Source organism: Thermothielavioides terrestris, chromosome 1 (genome assembly GCF_000226115.1).
Source record: "Thermothielavioides terrestris NRRL 8126 chromosome 1, complete sequence".
Taxonomy (NCBI): Eukaryota; Fungi; Ascomycota; class Sordariomycetes; order Sordariales; family Chaetomiaceae; genus Thermothielavioides; species Thermothielavioides terrestris.
The window spans coordinates 5,775,138-5,793,042 of NC_016457.1; the positions used below are offsets into that span (position 1 = coordinate 5,775,138).

Genomic DNA, 17,905 nt, shown 5'->3' on the forward strand with positions numbered 1-17,905 from the left:
AGCCTAAAGACAACTAGCGTATCGCCTAGCTACTTCCCTTGATCAAAGTATACTAGACTAACGTATAGGAGGAGGCTAGGCTACCTATAGGAGAAACGCTCTTCGAAGACAAGTAGCTCGCTACCCTATAGAACAAGGGTATTGCTAGAGACGAGCACTATATTCACTAGCTCTAAGCTATCTACAACGAAGCTTAGAAGTTTCTTAAGGAGGCGAATATAGCGTAGACCTAGATTATAGACTACTCCCTTAATATATAAGGCGCACTCTAGTTTTATAGCCGTCTTTAGCTCCTTATATAGAAGCTTCTAACTATTATAATTATCTAATAGATTTATAACTTAGCTATATTAGGATACCTAGAGCGTAATAAGCTATTTAAAATGCTTTAGAGAGATTATTACTAGGACCTTATATCGTCTAATGTAAAGCGGTTTATTAGGAACTACAATCAGTGCTACTAGAGTAAGATCTTTTGATAGCTATGTCAAGGGCTTTTATAGCCTTTGCCTATCTCTAATCGCTTCTAGAAATAGATCTCTATTAACTTTATAACCGACCTCTCTATAAGAGACGAAGGAGCGCCTAGCTACCTTATAGTAATTACCGACCGTCTCTCTAAATATATATAGCTCGAGGCAATATACTCGATAGAAGTAGAAGAGTATACCCTTCGATTCTATAATATATAGTAGCGTTTCTATAGATTCCTAATCTAAATTATAACCGACTATAGATCGGACTAGCTAAATAGGTTCTAGACTATATTGTATAAAGCGATAGGGGTAGAGCAACTTCTATCGACTTTTTACTATCCTTAGACAAATAGAGGGATAGAGTAGGTCAACTAAGAGGTATAGGTAATCCTCTAGATCTTTATCTTCTTTATATAGTACGACTAACCTAAATATCTCCTAGCCTACTAGTTTATACTCAATAATAGAGACTCGTCTATAATCGGAGTAAGCTTGAACTACCTCCTTTATAGGTTCGATATAAGCCCTATATAGCTTATTACAATCTCGACGACGCCTATAACATCCTTAGAAAGTTGTACCGCTAGGTTCCTCTATTATCTAAAGGAGGGGATAGAGCAGACCTAAGTAGCTATTATATATATATAGCAATAGTAGTAGACGAATACGAACTACTCTCACTACCTAGCTAAGAGGTTCTAGATAAAGGACAAGGTATAGCTTTCTCTATATAATATAAAGACGAACCGCCCTAGTAAGAAGCTCGACTAGCTAAATACTAAGTATAAGGTAGTCGTAGTGCTAACCCTACTAACGATAATACTTAATATACTAAATAGTCTATACCTAACCTTCTATATTGACTTAGTTAAATAAACGGCTTTCGACCTACTCCCTTTATAGAAAGTTATAAATAAAAGACTAGACCCTATATAGGTTATATTAGAGGAGGGTATTCCCTAATAGGAATATAGAGTAAAGGCGATCCTTAAAGCTTAGAACGTAAGAGGGAGAGGGAACAACCACGATATATATATTAAGTAGGTAGGTTATAATAAACTAATATAAGAGCCTTTAAAGAACTTTCTAGAGACTACTATACTCGACGAGTTCAAATAGAAGTAGAGAGATATATAATATAATAATAGGCTAGTATCGAACTAGAGAAAGAAGAGGAAACGTTGTATTTATATATAAACTACCCTATAAAGACTAGCTACTTAGACAAATATAACTATATAGGTATAGGAAAACTATAATACACTTAAGTCTAGTTATCCTCCTAAACCTAGATAGAATGGAACTATATATAAAAAAACAATAGGATATACTAATGGTATTACTTATTTAGGGTCTATAACGAGACCTATATTGATAATCTCTTCTTTATCTTCGAATAGGTATATAGGCAGAGTAGGCGTATAAGGGGGTAGAACAGCGATATAAAGGGTCCGAGGTAGGGGCTATATATACGCTTAATAGGCGTATAGTATATCCTCTACTAGGGAGGAAAGGCATCGACTATAGTATAGGTTATAGGCGGGGGAACGTATATAGGGAGAGTAGTAGGGGTAGGACCCCTAAGGGGTATAGATAGGCGAGGGGGTAGTAAATGCGATAATATAGTCTATAAAGCGTGAATTCGTTTCTAGGATAGTTGTTTAAGACTATACTATAGTATAAATAGCCTCTACGATACGCTAATTCTCTTACTAGGAGGAATCAAGATGTTGCACTATATATTTAACTAGATAGCTATAATGCTATATAGCAAAGTTGTCCTAAGGAGCCTAGTATAGAACTAGGGCTCCTCGCTAGCCTAGGGTCAAAGGAGATAAAGGGAGGGCCAGAAGTATATTGGGTATAAAGGCAAAGTATACTAGAGACTAATACTATAGGGCTATACCAATTGTATTATAAAAGCTATATATAAAAGTATTAAATTATAGTATTAAGATAGTACAATGGGCTAGCTTAGTCTTAGTCTTCTTCTAGATAGGCTTAGCAATAGCTTAGTTATCGACGTAAAACTTAACTAAACGTTTTAGACCGGTATATAGAAAGGCGTTTATCGCCTAGAGTACTAGATCCTAATAGCATTTAGTATAGGCTTTAGTATATTCTAAGTAGCTTTCTCCCTAGCTCTAAATGTAATCTACTAAATTACTATAAAGAAGCTACTCAATATAATTGAGGTAGACGTCTCCCTCCTCCTCTAAAAGAGCGTTATCTTTATTGTTAGAATCTCCTTCTATAATATAGCTACTAATAGCGTAATAAAAGAAGTTGCTACGATTATTATAGTTCTATCTAGGATGTTATTAGCTTCTAGTCTAGGGCTAGAGTAGACCTAATATAGAATAATATATATTACGATCTTAGTTATCGTCCCCTCTAGGACAACGTCCCTCGTCGCTATCTCTAAAAGAAGCGACTACTACCGACATTATAGTAGGTAAGTCTTAGGAATATATTAGAATTATAAAGGAAATAGAAAGCTACTATAGAAGGCGAAGTAAATAGATAGAATATATATAAGCTATATATATAGAGGAGGTAGCTAAGAGACTAAGCAAGTACAAAGAAAAAGGATTATAGGACAAGTCGGACGTAAAATAGAAATATAGCAGATATAATTAGTAAAGTGGTTAAATATATAATAATAACGACGAGGCTAATATAATAGGAGTATAGACACTAGACGACTATATAGTTTATATAAGAAAAGGCCAATAATATACAAAGTGAACGTTCAACGAAGTAAGTAGAAAGTAAGAAAAAACATAAAGAGTAGAAGATATATATAGGATAGAAGTACAATAAACGAGGAATATATATAAAGTAGGATAAAGAGAGAAATATCGATATATAAATAGGAGGAAGACAAAGTCGTAGAAGTAGGGAGAGGGTATATATTAGAAACGAGAAAAGAACGTAGAAAGCGAATTTATATAAAGGGAGAGGTTTTATTAGCAACGGGTAAAGGGTCTATTATACTCGATTAGCAGGTACGCTTTACACGATATAGCTACTATAGAGGAGAGTATAGAGCGAGGAAAAGGCTAATTAGCGTTCTACAAAAGCGAGGTAAACAAACAATCTACAGCTAGGCAGTAGGATTATAGGTAGTAGCGCTAAGCTACCTAAACACTAGGTTAGACATCGGCGTTCGCTATAATCGACCCTACGCTACACTAGATCCGTGTTTAGCGCTACGCTACGTATACCCTAAACTAGCTCCCTATCCGGGAAGGGAGGGGTATATTACGGACTAGGCTATATCTAGGCTAGGTATATAGGGCTATGCCTAAGATCTATAGCGGTCCTATAATAGGCCCGCTACAGGCCCGAGGTAGACCTGCCTTACGTTTGGAATAACATTGGCCTGAGCCCCCTATACGCGAGCCCCTGAAAACTCTATGTACGAGAACCGTAGCCTGTACTTCTCCTTTTCTCTCCTTAAGGTAGTTGAATAGAACATTGTACACTTATCTGCAGACGCTATAAGGCTAGCACGTTACACTAAGCAACGGCAAATACTCTATAAAGGATTAAAGCTATATCCTTATACGCTAGTTACTCTTGTCTAACTAGGGTATACCGTTAGCCATTATTTCAGATCGCGACTGTAAGTTCATATTAGACCTCTAGACTAGTATATAGGAATACCAAGGTACAAAGCTGCTAATAACAACTGTATACTATCTATAGGCAGATAGTCTAGTAGAGCATAAGAATTAGACTATAGAAATCGCTCTACGATTCTATACCTTCGAATTCCTAACCGGTAACTAGGTCGACATTATTCCTCTACTATAATAGAACCTAAATAGCGCCTATTCGGCTCCTATTCACTCAATACCTTACGAGCAGTTGTATAGCTTCAAGCTATAAAGCCTATTCGAAGTGCTTATAGCCGATCTAGGCGTGGCAACACTGGTAGACCTGCCTATATTGTAGGAAGATCTATGTCGCGAGGTACAACTAGCTATAGACTTCGCAATTATATAAGCTAAGCGTCGTTACGATAGTCGCCACCGTCAAGTCGAATTCGAAGTCGGAGACAAAGTTTATCTACACCTATATTACAGCTACCACCTACCTAGCAACCTGCTTTGGAAATTGTTATAATAGCGCGCTAGGCCGTTTCCTATTAAGCGCTATATTAGCCGGCTTATATATAAACTCGATCTTCCGAACTATATAGGAATCCACCTAGTTATATCTATAGAGCACCTCTCGCCTATACCACTAGGAGAAGATCTATATAGGCGTATCGAGCTAGAGGTAGGCTTGGTTAAAGATTCCTAAGCCTCCGATTAGTCAGAAGATTATAAGTTTAGCGATAACTACGAAGTAGAGTATATTCTTAAGCACTTGGTTATAGACACGAAGATCAAGTATTTGATCCAATAGAAGAATCTAGGCGTCTACTATAACGCTTAGAAATCGCTATACAATATATAGTATACTCCTAAGATTGTAGAAGAATACTGGAAGCGCCTAAGTATCGATCTACCCGTAGGCGCCATATAGAAGAAGGAAAATACTATAGCGCCCGCCAAGCGCCCTCGAGGTTGGCCTCGAAGGAACATAGAGGCCATAGACAAGACCGTAGACAAGGCCGCCAATAAGGCTATAGAGAAGACCGTAGGCGCCGTAGCACCCGCCAAGCATCTAGCACTAGCCCTTCGGAAGGACCTAGCAGCAGCTAGCCCATCGACGAAGACCTCTTTACAAGAAGTGCCTACTCTAGCGGCCTAGACTAAGCAGCCTTTAGCGCTATAGACCATAGTACCGCGACCCGGCACGCCTAAGGAGGAACCTACGTCGAAGGCCCCGGTTAAGTATATAACAGCGCCGTAGCTAGCCGCGCCATAGCCAGCAACGCCTGAAATATAGGTGCCAGTTGAACATATTGCGGAGCCGCCTTCGCCAGCACTTTCGACCATTGTAGTGGCTAGTCCGGTTCCGAATATATAGCGTAGTATACACGCTCGTAAGGAGGATATTCAAGAGGAGTGAATTACCGAATCGGGAAGGAGGATCAGTTCGATGATCAACGTAGTGAGGGCACTGCCTATTTTTTCTTACGGCCCGGCACTTGATACCGGATACTACTATATATATAAATAGATGATAACCCCTTCTAGGTTAGGCTCTGGGTTAGGGTTGCTCCATACAGGGTTAGCCCTGCATAGCCCATGCGCCCCACACACTGCCAAGATGTCTTGGCAGTGGAGGGAGCCTCCCTACTTTGAATCCATCATCACACTTACCATCAATCTTCCTGCATACTGCATTTTACGTGCCACCGCATCAGGACGACCCGTCCCGTTGAGACCCTACTTCTTTCATTCAGCGTTCCCAACCCCAGCCAGCAGTCAAACGCAACAGGAATTCATCGTAAGACGCTCTACAGACATTTTGCTTCAACGATGTGTACATGCACTAGCGCCTATCCGCCGAGCTCACTGCTGTCATTCCCACCAGTTCGCCAGGCAGCGCATTGGCACTTGGGGAGCAACGGCAACATCAGAAATTGGCAAATCAGCCACTTGGGCTTCTACATCTAACGGACGACCGGGTCTAGGACACCATCTATGATCCATGCGTCTGCTTTTCTCTACGCTGCCCTGGACTCATCCAACCCTGCCTCGCCGCTGCCGGACCCCTCGCCGGACGCGTCCTTGTCCGGCACGACAACCCCCTGCCGGTGGGCCACGTGCCGGCGGTGCTCCTCCGTCTTCTCGTAGTCGACCAGCACCTCGCCGTGCTTGCCGAACCAGCGCGGCTCGACGCGGGCCTGGTGCACGACGGCGAAGACGCCGCGCCAGCCGGCCGAGACCTTGTGGAAGATGGTGTCCATCTCCTCGAGCGAGCGGTAGGCCGTTTCCGGGTAGAAGAAGTAGACGCAGGGCACCATGGAGGCGTTGATGGCGGCGAAGATGATGTAGGTGCGGTAGCCGATGTTGTTGAACGCGACGGGCGTGATCATGACGACGAGGAAGTTGAAGATCCAGTTGGCGCTGGTCGAGAGCGCGTTGGCCGGCGCGCGGATGCGCAGCGGCACGATCTCGGCCGGGTACAGCCAGGTCATGCCGAGCCAGCCGACGGCGAAGAAGGTGTTGAAGACGAAGAGGAAGACGATGCCGGCGATCTGGAAGCCCGTGGCGTCGGTGCGCGAGTTGACGCCCGCCAGGATCGCCATCGTCGCCGCCTGCCCGACCGCACCGAACAGCATCAGCTTGCGCCGCCCGACCCGCTCGACCAGGAACACGGCCGGCCACGAGGCCAGGAAGTACTCGGTCCCGTTGAGCGCGGCGAGCAGGCGCGAGAGGAAGTCGGACATGCCGAGCCCGTGGTAGATGACGGCGGCGTAGTACGTGATGAGATTGATGCCCGAGATCTGCTGGAACACCTGGTTGAAGTAGGCCAGCAGCGTCCGGTGCAGGTTGCGGTTCTCGTCCATGGTGAAGAGGTCCGCGAAGGTGCCCTTGGCCATCTCCTCGACGGTCTCCTTGATGGCCAGGAACTCGTTCTCGACCGCGCGGTCCGCCACGTCGGTGTCGGCGAGCGCGGCGATGACCTCCCTGGCCTCGTCCTCGCGGCCCTTGAGGATCAGCCAGCGCGGGGACTCGGGGAGGAAGGGGATGAAGACGAGGATGATGATGCAGAAGAAGATCTGGAAGGCGAGCGGGAAGCGCCAGGCGACGGAGCCGGGTGCGAACGAGAGACCCAGATCGATCCAGTAGCTGATCATGATGCCGCAGGTTATGAGGGCGCCTTCGATCATGACCATCTTGCCGCGCTTGTGCGCCTTGGACGTCTCGGACTGCCATGTGGGGACCTGTCCGGGTCAGCCGCTCCATAAGCGTCTGGAACCGCTGGCAACTGCTAGGGCACATACCGTTGACGTGTTGCCGCCGTTGCCGAGGCCGGTGATGATCCTCCCTATGATGAACTGTTCCAGAGTGGTCGAGCTCGACTGCAGAATGGCGCCGATCACCATGATGGACGTGCCCAGCATGATCACTCGCTTGCGGCCGAGGGGATTCCCGATGAAAATGGTGATCAGGGCGCCGAGGAAGCATCCCAGGTTGTACGAAGCGACCGCAATGCCTTGGTAGGTTGACCGGGTGGACGACTCGTCTGGCGTGAGACCCTGGGCATTGGGGTTGATCATGGGGAAGGCATCGAGGAAGATGCTGAGAGTAAGGATGCCGCCCATGACACCCTGGTCTGTAAGGAAAATTCACGTTAGCGACACAGAGCGTAAAGATGATTCTAGTCAGTGCGTCTTACCATAGCCGAACAGGAGAAAATCACATCCTGCGATGGTGCCCACGGCGAGGTTGAGGGCCTGGCCCCGCAGTCCGAGGTACTTCTTCATGATTGTCCTTCAGGAACCCGGAATGGGGGAACCAAGGAGCGAACGGGCTCTGGAGGGACATGCAAAAAGAGTGGACATGCAGCATTGAGACCCGGAGTCAACGCGGGTTTATATCCGGGTCCTTCTTGCAGCCGGCCAGTCAGCCGGTTCCTCCCCCGCCTTGGTCACACTCAGGCTCGCGGCCGGGGATTACCGCTGTATTCCGCAGTGTCGTGCTACACTACATGCTGTGGATGCAGTCGGACCGCGGTCTCGGATGCTTTGTGGGGCTGTCTCGTGGTGAACGAGCCATTGGATGGATTCCGGATTTGCTGACTGGCTCGGACGGAGGAGGGGGAAGGAGGAAAATCAGGGTCCGGGATGGAGAACGTATGGAGAAAGCTGAGCGCCGATCACCCCGCAGAATTTTGCTCCCGGTACTACATAAGCACACCGTAACTACCGTTCCCAACGGACCGGAGAAAGTTGCCTGGGCCGGCAGCGCCGAGCCGACCAGACGCCGTCAGAGGGGTCCACGACCCCTGGACGTCGGAGCGAGGTGGAGTCTTATGACGAAAGCTCAGAGATCAGCGCCTCAACTTCCCCACACGCACCACCGTCACGCTCGTTGTCATTCTGGCTTTTACCTGATCGGGCATCCCGAAGTTGTTGGAAGGGCCTACGGCAGTTCATCTGAAATGGTGGTGTCAAAGATGCGTTTGGCGTCCTTAGAGAACATGTCGGGTTGGAGTACGAAAACAGGGGGCCTCCTGGGCCAGGAGGGTATGGCTAATGGTGTAGAAAACCTTTGATTCCTCGGAACCAAGGAGAGATTGGATGTCTGAATCAGTGGACCATTGTCACTCGGCTTCAGAGGGATATTGTGGGCTTCAGTGATTCTAGTCTTACGCGACTTGCTAAAAAACTGGCTCCCAATGCTGTGACGACGAGGTCCGACAATGGTTCTTCGTTGCAGCTTTCATTAGCCGGCCGTTCCCCTCATACGGGCATGGGAAAGGTGGCAGCGCCTTGGCCTGGGATTGCCGGTAATTTGTAATCAGGCGTTGGTCCAAGTGGTCTCGCTGAGTAGGACTATGTTTTTCTGCCTTGCCAATTCCAGATGCAACTCACTTACACATATTGGTTCGAGAACTCAACATAAGGCTGCTCAGCCTCTCCATTTTTGCGACCCATAACCACTCATACCCCTCTCGAACACCATGCCCTAGACCTGAGAAATCGTGGCCACGTGGATGTTCCTGGTCAACAGCGTTGCGACGAGGCGCCAGCACCTCGAAAGCAGTCCCTGCCGCCAGAAATTGTGTCTGCGCGTAGCCGTGCGACAGCATGGGCTGAGTGATGACGGCCAGGCCGAACCACGGGCAGTGCTCATCAGAAAGCTGCTTGCAAGTTTGGCCGAGGTGACAGGACTCTAAGTAGATGGAAAGAATCAGAGGGAAGGAGGCGGAAAGCGGGAGGCGAACAGAAAGTAAAGAGGAATTGACTTTCTTCGTTGTATTCCCAAAGCACTCCGGGCTGCTCTCTGATCATGGTTCTTGGGTGAGCTAGTTGATGGATGATGGCTCCATCCTGGTTCTTCGATCAAACAGCGCCTTAATTGAGAAAGCGGACATTCAGGACACACGTATTCGGTGAGGCCCTTTTGTCCCCTCGCTGGCGGCTGCAAACACAGCTTGCAACAGGTCATTGGAACAGGCCACCCAAGGAAGTTCTCTAGCGCAGTATCTCTAACTTCCCGCTGGCTGCCGACTGGACCGTTCTGCCATCCTCCGACATCTTTTCCGCACAAGATTTGCAAGAACCATACCATCTGCTCCATTGCCAGGCAGCTGAATGTCGGACCGTCAGAATTAACAGTCGAGAAAACAACAAAGCGGGTCGTTACATCTTTGCGTTGCTCCGTCATGCACTGTCCGGGTCGGACCTGTCGGACGGCTGGCAACCATCGCGGGAAGCAGTCGGCCGCGCAGTGTTTGCTGGTAGTGACCGACCACGATTGCTGACGATGGCGGGGTACTGGAGACAATGAAGTTTCGAAGGAAGTTTGTGCCCCCCCCCCCCCCCCCCAAACCCAGGGTAGGACAGGATATACTATTTTGAGGACAGCATTCTCTGGTTCTCTGCAAGTTCAGCTCGTGAGTACGCTCCGCGATTACCGGCTGTGAGAACGATCGTGGACTGAGTGTGCCACAAGCTGAGCACCACGCCCAACTCGCTAATGCAGACCGCTGTGTTGTCGGTGCGCCACGCGCAATGCAACCTGCAAGGGCAAGACCTCGACAGCCATTCTTTTCTTTCGACCACTTGCCTGGGTGGAGCTGCATGGCGCCACTGCGCGAGTCTGGACGGACATTGGTGCACCCGGGCAGGAGTGACTCGCGCTGTGCTGCTCAACTCTGACTGGAAAGAGAGGAGTGGGTGGTGAACCGGGGTGGTGGCTGGTCTGTCGCTCTCGTGTTCCATCTGACGAACTGAGGCTGAGGTATGGAGCACAAACTCAGGAGGTACCTGCAGGTAAGGTGCATCTTCCTCTCTGTCTGCATGGCCAAACCCCCCGATTCTGGTCTTGCAGCGAGGAATTTCTTCCTCTCGCTTCAACACTCACTTCCGCCCACCCATCCGGCCCTCCCTCCTCGGTAATGATTGCATCCTTCGGCCGCCAATCTGTAGCCTGGCCCCGAGTTCTACGCAGCCTCTTATCCAACTATTATTATTAGGCCTACGCCACAGATCAAATAATCACTCTTTGACCCGGCCATCGCACCTCAGCGAACTTCCCCTCCTTAAGGTAATACTGCCGTGGCGGGTGGCGTTGCCTGCAACTGCTTGTGACCTCCCTGCGTCCTCGGGATCCCGCAGTGATGGAGTCCAACAACTCTGTCCTCGCCGACCCGTCCACGTACCCGGCCGACCTGGCCGGCTTGTGTCCCAAGCTCCCCGTCCGCGTGAGCCGCAACCCGGAACTCGCCGACCGGGGCGCCCTCCGCGCCCAAAGCGACTGGAAGAGCCTCTTTGGCTCCCTTCCCCGGGGCTTCGCCGGCACCATGGGCCCAGAGCACAACCTCATCGCCACTTGCCTGCCCGAGGCCCTCCCGGACCGTATCGAGCTCGTCACCTACGCCTGCGAAATCGCGCTGCTAGCCTACGACGCCATCGAGGGCGCCGAGGACCCTATGGCCGCTGCTGCGCCGTTCGTGGCGGACCTCCTTCAAGCAAGCCAGTTCTCCACGGAGCATCCCGGCGAGGTTGAGCCCCATCACTCCCCGGCGGGTGGGCTCCTTGCGCAGGTTTGCAGAGCCATCGTCACAATCGATCCGAGGGCGGGCAGAGATGCGTTGCGCTGGGTGGCAAAGTGGACGGCTACCTTTATGACCCTCCCGAAACACCGTGAGTTCCGCGACTTGGAGCACTATCTCGAACACAGGCGTGTCGACGTCAGTTCCGAGTATGTGTCTGCGTCTCCTATCAACCAGTCACATAGCTGCGTCTCTGCTCTCCTGGCCCTGACCAAGTTCCCCGTAGCGCTTTCTTGGGCATGGCCGTGTTGAGCATGGGCCTGAACATCCCCGAAGAACAACAGCAGGCATGTCTCGAGCTTTCTGAGCCCTTATGGCGCCAGCTCTCGCTTGCCAAGGACTATGTTTCGTGGGAGCGAGAGTTCATGGCGGCAAGTGCTCACGACGACATGGTTGTGAACAATGCCGTCTGGGTCCTGATGAAGCAACACGCCATGACCTGTGAGGAAGCACAGGCCGTGTGCCGCGAGCGTGCTAACCGGTACGCTGCAGAATACCTGCAGGTTCTCGAGACGGTGGATGCCAGGGACGATCTCTGTGCGGACGCCAAATCCCTGCTCCACACGTTGCAGCTCGCGATGAGCGGGAACGTCGTCTGGTGTCTCCAGTCTCCCCGGTATAACCCCGCCCGGTGGCTGAGCACGGCGCAACTTGAGATAGCCAAAGCCGTTGGAGCGGAAGAGGCGCATTCATGGAGTCGTGCGAACCCACTGGCCGTGAACGGGGACATCAAGAATGCGAACGGTAGGGCACACGGACTTTCCGTCAATGGCGTCAGCCATCGCGCCGTCCCAGTCGCAGTCGCAGTAGTGCGAGACGTCCCGGCTCTGAGCACCGAGGTTTGACATGATATCCGTCAATGACACGGCAGGGAGTCCGTGCCGGCAGCTGACCCCTGCACACAGGTTCTCGAGGCACCCTCGCGCTACGTCGACACGATGCCCTCCAAGGGCTTCCGGGACAGGCTTATCGACGCCTTGAACCTCTCGTTCAGAGTGCCGCCTGAGGAGGTAGCCACGATCAAGAAGCTTGTGAACCTTCTGCACGGCGCCTCCCTGATGCTCGACGACATCCAAGACGGTTCTGCCTTCCGCCGCGGGAGGCCCGCCACGCACCTCGTCTTTGGCCAGGGGCTGACCATCAACTCTGCCGCGCACTGCTTTCTCGACGCACTGCGCGAGGTGATGAATCTAAAAAGCGAGCTATGCATGGATTATTTTTGTGGTGGGTAGCGGCGAAGCCTGCTCCCTTTCCCGCCCCTTGACTCCAGGAACGCGTGTGCTGAGGACGAGACGCCCAGAGGGCGTCCGAGAGTTGTACATCGCGCAGAGCCACGACTTGACGTGGACAGCGAATCTCCGCTGCCCCACGGAAGACGAATACTTGGCCATGGTCGACGGCAGTAAGTCGAACAAACCCCTCGTTGCTCTGGCGGCTGCCCTTCTACCCATTTACAATCCATCTAACCGTCACTGCCAGAAACTGGTGGACTCTTCCAGATGTCTGCTAAGCTGCTGGACGCCAAATCGGTCTCGCCCGAGAGACCCGACTTGACACTTCTCACGCGCCTCATGAGACTTTTCGACCGGCTCATCCAGATCCGAGAAGATTACATGAATCTTACCTCGACAGAGGTACGTAACTCGGAGCCCACTGGCAGGCGCGCTTCGTGGCCTAACCGAGGCGAACCCAACTCAATATGCCAAACAGAAGGGTTTCAGCGAAGACCTCGATGAGAGAATATACTCGCTGCCACTGATCCATGCGCTGGGGCGTTGCCAGGACGACCGTGCCCCTGAGATTTGTGGTGCTCACGACGCGACGCTCCTCCGCAGCATGCTGTCGCAACGGCGCGCCGTCGGCGAGATGACGCTGGAGCAGAAGAAAGTGTTGCTGCAGCACCTGAAGGACCGGGGCAGCCTTGAGTACACCCGCGACGCGATGGCCGTCTTGATGGCGGAGATTAGGAGCTTGTCGTCACAGATGGGCTTGCTGGAGAATGCGAAGTGGACGGCGCTGTTGGAGGCTGTGGCGGTCTGATGGGTGAGGGGGTGTTGTTCGCAAAGGAAGAAGAAGGAAGAAAATACGAGGAAACTAAGGAGCATGGATATCACGGGCATTTCTCCCTCAATACAGAATCAAGAAAAATTACTGCGTTGCCAGGGGGATGACGATTTTCTCTTGAGAATTGATAGTTTGGGCGGAATCAAGGCTGGCAACCGGGCGTATGATTTGAATCGCATTCTTGTTGTCCACTTGACCAGCATACTGGAGATTCATCATGCTTTGTTCCATCGAGACCTCGAGTTTTTCGCTATATCAGTCTCAACTCATTATCGGACCGTCCCTTTGAATGATGGGTGAACTCTGTGTGTGACGAGCCTGATGCCACATCCACTGCCGAATGGTTCTCGAGTCCCTTCTACATAATTAGTGAACGAGAAAGCGAGTCGGAACCTGAGTTGCCTGTTGGTCGTCTGTCAAACATACGATTCGTTGGCTGGCTTGACCGAAGTGGTGGGCAGGTCGACAGGGGTAACTACCGACTTGGCCGTGTCTGAGTACTCCATGCATGATGCGTCTGAGTAAGTGCCGTGAGGAGCGCTACTTGCGTCCCATGTGCTGCTGGACTCGCATTGATTTTATCGAGCTGTAGTGTGTCGATGTCTTCCTGCAACTGTGTAAAGCCGCCGGATGGCTCTGCATTGCTCTCTTTCTAGCTCGACCTATTTCACCACTAAGTCAGCTTGTCAAGACCCACGGCGCGGCTCCGGTCGGCCTGGGCAAAGCTTAACTCGCACTTCCTCGAGCGGCTGACGGAAGGTGGGCAAGAACGAGATGCCGCCGCCGACGAGCTGGAATTAAGCCGAGGGATGCAATTACGGCAGCAGGGCTGATTCGACGGACGCTTTTATACCCGCCTGCCCCACCACGGCATGTAGTTGGGTGTAACGCCACCTTTGTCGATGGTTTAACCCGCCGGAGGCGTGTTCAGAAACCTTATTAACTAGTCACGCTCGCTTGCTGTCCCATCGAGGAAGTGTCCCGGCAAAGGGGGAGCTCGCTCTCGGCCGGGAACTCTCGGTCTCTCTTTGATATGATAGCAGACAGTCACTTCGCGTTTACGGGCGCGAGAGGGAGCTGGAGGGAACTGTGAGTGCTCTTGTTGCGTGTTGCGTGCCTGGCAGATGCGCGGTAGCTCCCGCCTGGGCGCCCTGGGCGCGGCGCGGCGGCAGATCTCCTGCCACGACGCCACCAAGCACCTTGCCCCTTGGCCCTGCCTTATTTGATGCCGGCTAAAAATCCCCCCAACCCACCCGGGTCATTCCCTCTACCCTGGACGAGCAAGACGCCAAGAACCTGTAACTGCTAGTCTGTACTAAAGGGCGGTGCCGGCCCTGCCGAAGGCCAGCGTTGTAAGTGGTCAAGGAACCGAAAGCCATATGGATGGCCGCCGACAACTTGGTCCCTGTCGGACCGACCTGCAATGTCCCCGTGGCGGGCAATATGCCGCATATTGACCAGCTTCGTGGGATTGGCCTCGGGGCAATATGGGGAACAATCTGGATGGGGCAAAGGAGAAATCCAGCAGCAACTCATGCGGCCGGGCCATGCTCGATCCCATCCGCTGGCACTGGCTCCAAGCAACCGGACACGCAAACAGGTTGCGTCTCTACTTGCCCCGGACTCTCAGGCGGCTAGTAGAGATTGAGATATATATCATATACGCTTCCCCAGCCCCCGCGGCTCCCCTGTCCCCCTTGCGACGCCTCTCTTTCTCACGGGGTCGTTCACAGTCCGTGCAACTCAGCGTCCCACCGTCCCGGGGTTGCGGGTTACCCTCTGAGCTCGGCGCGTCCAGTCCGTCCACTTCCACTTGTGCATCCCAGCGTTCCGCCCAAGCCCTAGCAAAGATGACGGGCGGCGGCAGCGGCGACGGCGACGGGACGTCGAATCTGATCCATCGCCTCGCCATCGAGGATCCGGTGCCGTGGTACAAGAAGCCGAATCTGCGGTCCATGTATCTGCTGCTCTTCCCCTGCGTCATCGGCATCGAGATGACCTCGGGCTTTGACTCGCAGATCATCAACTCGGCGCAGCTGCTGCCCGCCTGGAAAGAGTGTTAGTGGCAATACAGCCCCCTCGGTGTCACTCCACTACCCATGCTGTCTCTGGTTCTGACCGGCATTATCGTCCAGACTTTGGACATCCGAGCGGCGCCTACAGCGGCATCCTCGCGGCTGCGCTCCCGCTCGGCTCCGTCATCGGGCTCCCGCTGATCCCGCTCATCAACGACACGTTCGGGCGGCGGTGGTGCATCATGTTCGGCTCCGTCGTCATGATCGTCGGCACCTTCATCCAGGGCTTCTCCACCAACGGCCCCATGTACATCGTGGCGCGGGGCATCATCGGGTTCGGGCTGCCGTACGCCATCGTGGCCGGGTCGTGCCTGATCGGCGAGCTGGGGTACCCCAAGGAGCGGCCGATCCTGACGTCGCTGTTCAACGCGTGCTACTTCATCGGGGCCATCATCGCGGCGGGCACGGCGTTCGGCACGCAGCAGATCCAGAGCGACTGGTCGTGGCGGATCCCGTCGCTGCTGCAGATGGCGCCGTCGCTGCTGCAGGTCTTCTTCGTCATGTTCCTGCCCGAGTCGCCGCGCTTCCTCGTCAGCAAGGACCGGCTCGAGGAGGCCGAGCGGGTGCTGGTCAAGTACCACGCCGAGGGCAACGCCGACTCGGCGTTCGTCAAGGCCGAGATGGTGGAGATCAAGACGACGCTGCAGATCGAGATGGAGCACTCGAAGCGGTCGTGGCTGGACCTCGTGCGCACGTCCGGCATGCGCCGCCGCCTGCTGATCGGCTCGCTGCTCGGCCTGTTCACCCAGCTGTCCGGCAACGTGGTCATCTCGTACTTCCTCGGCGACGTGCTCAAGCTGATCGGCTACACGGACCCGGCCTTCCAGACCAAGTACAACCTGGGCAACCAGTGCTGGTCGCTCGTGTGCGGCGTCAGCGCCGCCCTCGTCGTCATGCGCTTCCGCCGCCGCACCATGTACCTGACCGGCATCCTGTCCATCCTGGCCGTCTACATCGGCTGGACCACCTGTACGGCTCTCTTCATCGACGACCAGAACCAGGTCGCGGCCAAGCTGTCGCTGTTCTGGATCTACGCCTACAGCCCCACGTACAACCTCTGCTTCAACGCGTTGACCTACAGTGAGTCTTTTTCCCTTTGTTTTTCCTTCCATTTTTCTTTTCCTGGTCAACTGGCGGACGTCACACCTCCGCTTCACTAACGCGCGCTGTCAGCCTACCTCATCGAGGTCTTCCCGTATGCCCAGCGTGCCCGCGGCATCTCCATCTTTCAGTTCTGGGGCAAGGCGGCGCAGTTCTTCGGCATCTACGTCAACCCGATTGGTACGCTGCAGAATCCCCCCGTAGTCCGGTTCACCCCCCGGGGAGTCTTCGGTGTGTGCTAACCTTACCACTCCTCTCTCCGCCCGTCCTTGGCAGGCACCCAAGCCATCGGCTGGAAGTACCTGCTGGTCTACTGCTGCTGGATATTCGTCGAGGCCCTCCTGATCTGGTTCCTGTGGCCCGAGACATCCGGCCGCTCGCTCGAGGAGCTCGCCTTCCGTGCGTTCCCGTCCCTCACCTCCCCTAAGTTGTCCCCGTTCCAAAGAGGAGAATGCCAGGTTGTTGCTGACACCCTCCTTTTCAGTCTTCGAGCCCGAGGACTACTCCCGGCACACCGAGAAGGCGGTCACCGACGCGGTGCTGCACATCGACGACGAGAAGATGGGCGCGACGGTCGAGGCAACGGACCGGGTGTAGGCAGGTGCAGGTGTGAGTCGTGGTGCAGGTCGTTGCGTAGCCACGGGATGCTTCAATCTCTTTTGAGCTCGATTTGGGTGATGCCAAGTGGAACCTTCGGGGCCATGATCATGATTGGTAACTAAGGTAGCGCAAACGTGATGTGTTCCTTGCTGTTCATTCGACAGTTGTCGCGCAAATATCGGGCATATTATTATTGTCTTGCGAAGTCCTGCAGCTATCGGGGGCCGAGGCGCGGATGACCGAGCAAGAACAGAAAGAAAAAAAGAGACAAAAAAGAAGAAAAATGAAAAAGAAACGGAGCCAGGAGCCAAGTTCTCGGGCTCAGCTGTAGAGGGGTCGAGGTGAAGAGGAGGGAGTGATTGGGTGAGAACGATGGGGAGAGACGGACATGGAGCGCAACGACGCGTGATAGGGCGGCAAGGAGCTTCCCGTCCATTGACGCTGACGAGCCTCAGCACATATGGATGCTGGGAAGCTCATACGCTCGGTGTGCAAGGCAAGGGAGTTCGTTGGGTTAAGTTGACGCGAGTTGACGCGCCAAGTCCCTAACGTACGGCGCTCCAAGTCCTTCACTGTCCATAAACGTGACACTCGTTTGCAACTAACTCCAACCAAACAAACAAACCTGGCCCACTTTCAAAATCGCTCTTCGCTATATGCAATAAAACATTGCCTAGGTACCCTGCCTATCGCTCTCGCTTACCTAGTACCTTACCTATCTTGTGCGCACCCTACGGCACCTCCACAGTTACGCACCCTGCGGCACCTACAGTTACGTACCTTGCGGCACCTCCAGTTACGCACCTTGTAGCACCCACAGTTACGTACCCTGCGGCACCCACAGTTACGCACCCTGCGGCACCCACAGTTACCTACGTACCCTGCGGCACCCACAGTTAC

General features: G+C 52.4%; 3 protein-coding genes across 3 annotated transcripts; 2 read left to right on the plus strand and 1 right to left on the minus strand.

The window, feature by feature from the left end:
- Window positions 1-6,102: 6,102 nt before the first annotated feature.
- THITE_2040319 (uncharacterized protein) lies at window positions 6,103-7,869 on the minus strand (the record flags this gene model as incomplete). The annotated part of the gene is made up of 4 exons (XM_003649951.1): window positions 6,103-7,161; window positions 7,276-7,326; window positions 7,387-7,718; window positions 7,782-7,869. 4 exons carry the CDS (start codon window positions 7,867-7,869, stop codon window positions 6,103-6,105), a joined length of 1,530 nt encoding a protein of 509 aa, XP_003649999.1.
- Window positions 7,870-10,730: 2,861 nt separating this feature from the next.
- THITE_121363 (uncharacterized protein) lies at window positions 10,731-13,205 on the plus strand (the record flags this gene model as incomplete). Its single annotated transcript, XM_003649952.1, has 6 exons — window positions 10,731-11,314; window positions 11,392-12,004; window positions 12,071-12,346; window positions 12,468-12,567; window positions 12,645-12,799; window positions 12,876-13,205. The coding sequence occupies 6 exons, from the start codon at window positions 10,731-10,733 to the stop codon at window positions 13,203-13,205; spliced, it is 2,058 nt and encodes a 685-aa protein (XP_003650000.1).
- Window positions 13,206-15,079: 1,874 nt separating this feature from the next.
- THITE_2085180 (uncharacterized protein) lies at window positions 15,080-17,002 on the plus strand (the record flags this gene model as incomplete). The annotated part of the gene is made up of 5 exons (XM_003649953.1): window positions 15,080-15,287; window positions 15,365-16,384; window positions 16,478-16,585; window positions 16,682-16,804; window positions 16,890-17,002. The coding sequence occupies 5 exons, from the start codon at window positions 15,080-15,082 to the stop codon at window positions 17,000-17,002; spliced, it is 1,572 nt and encodes a 523-aa protein (XP_003650001.1).
- Between the last annotated feature and the right edge of the window lie 903 nt (window positions 17,003-17,905).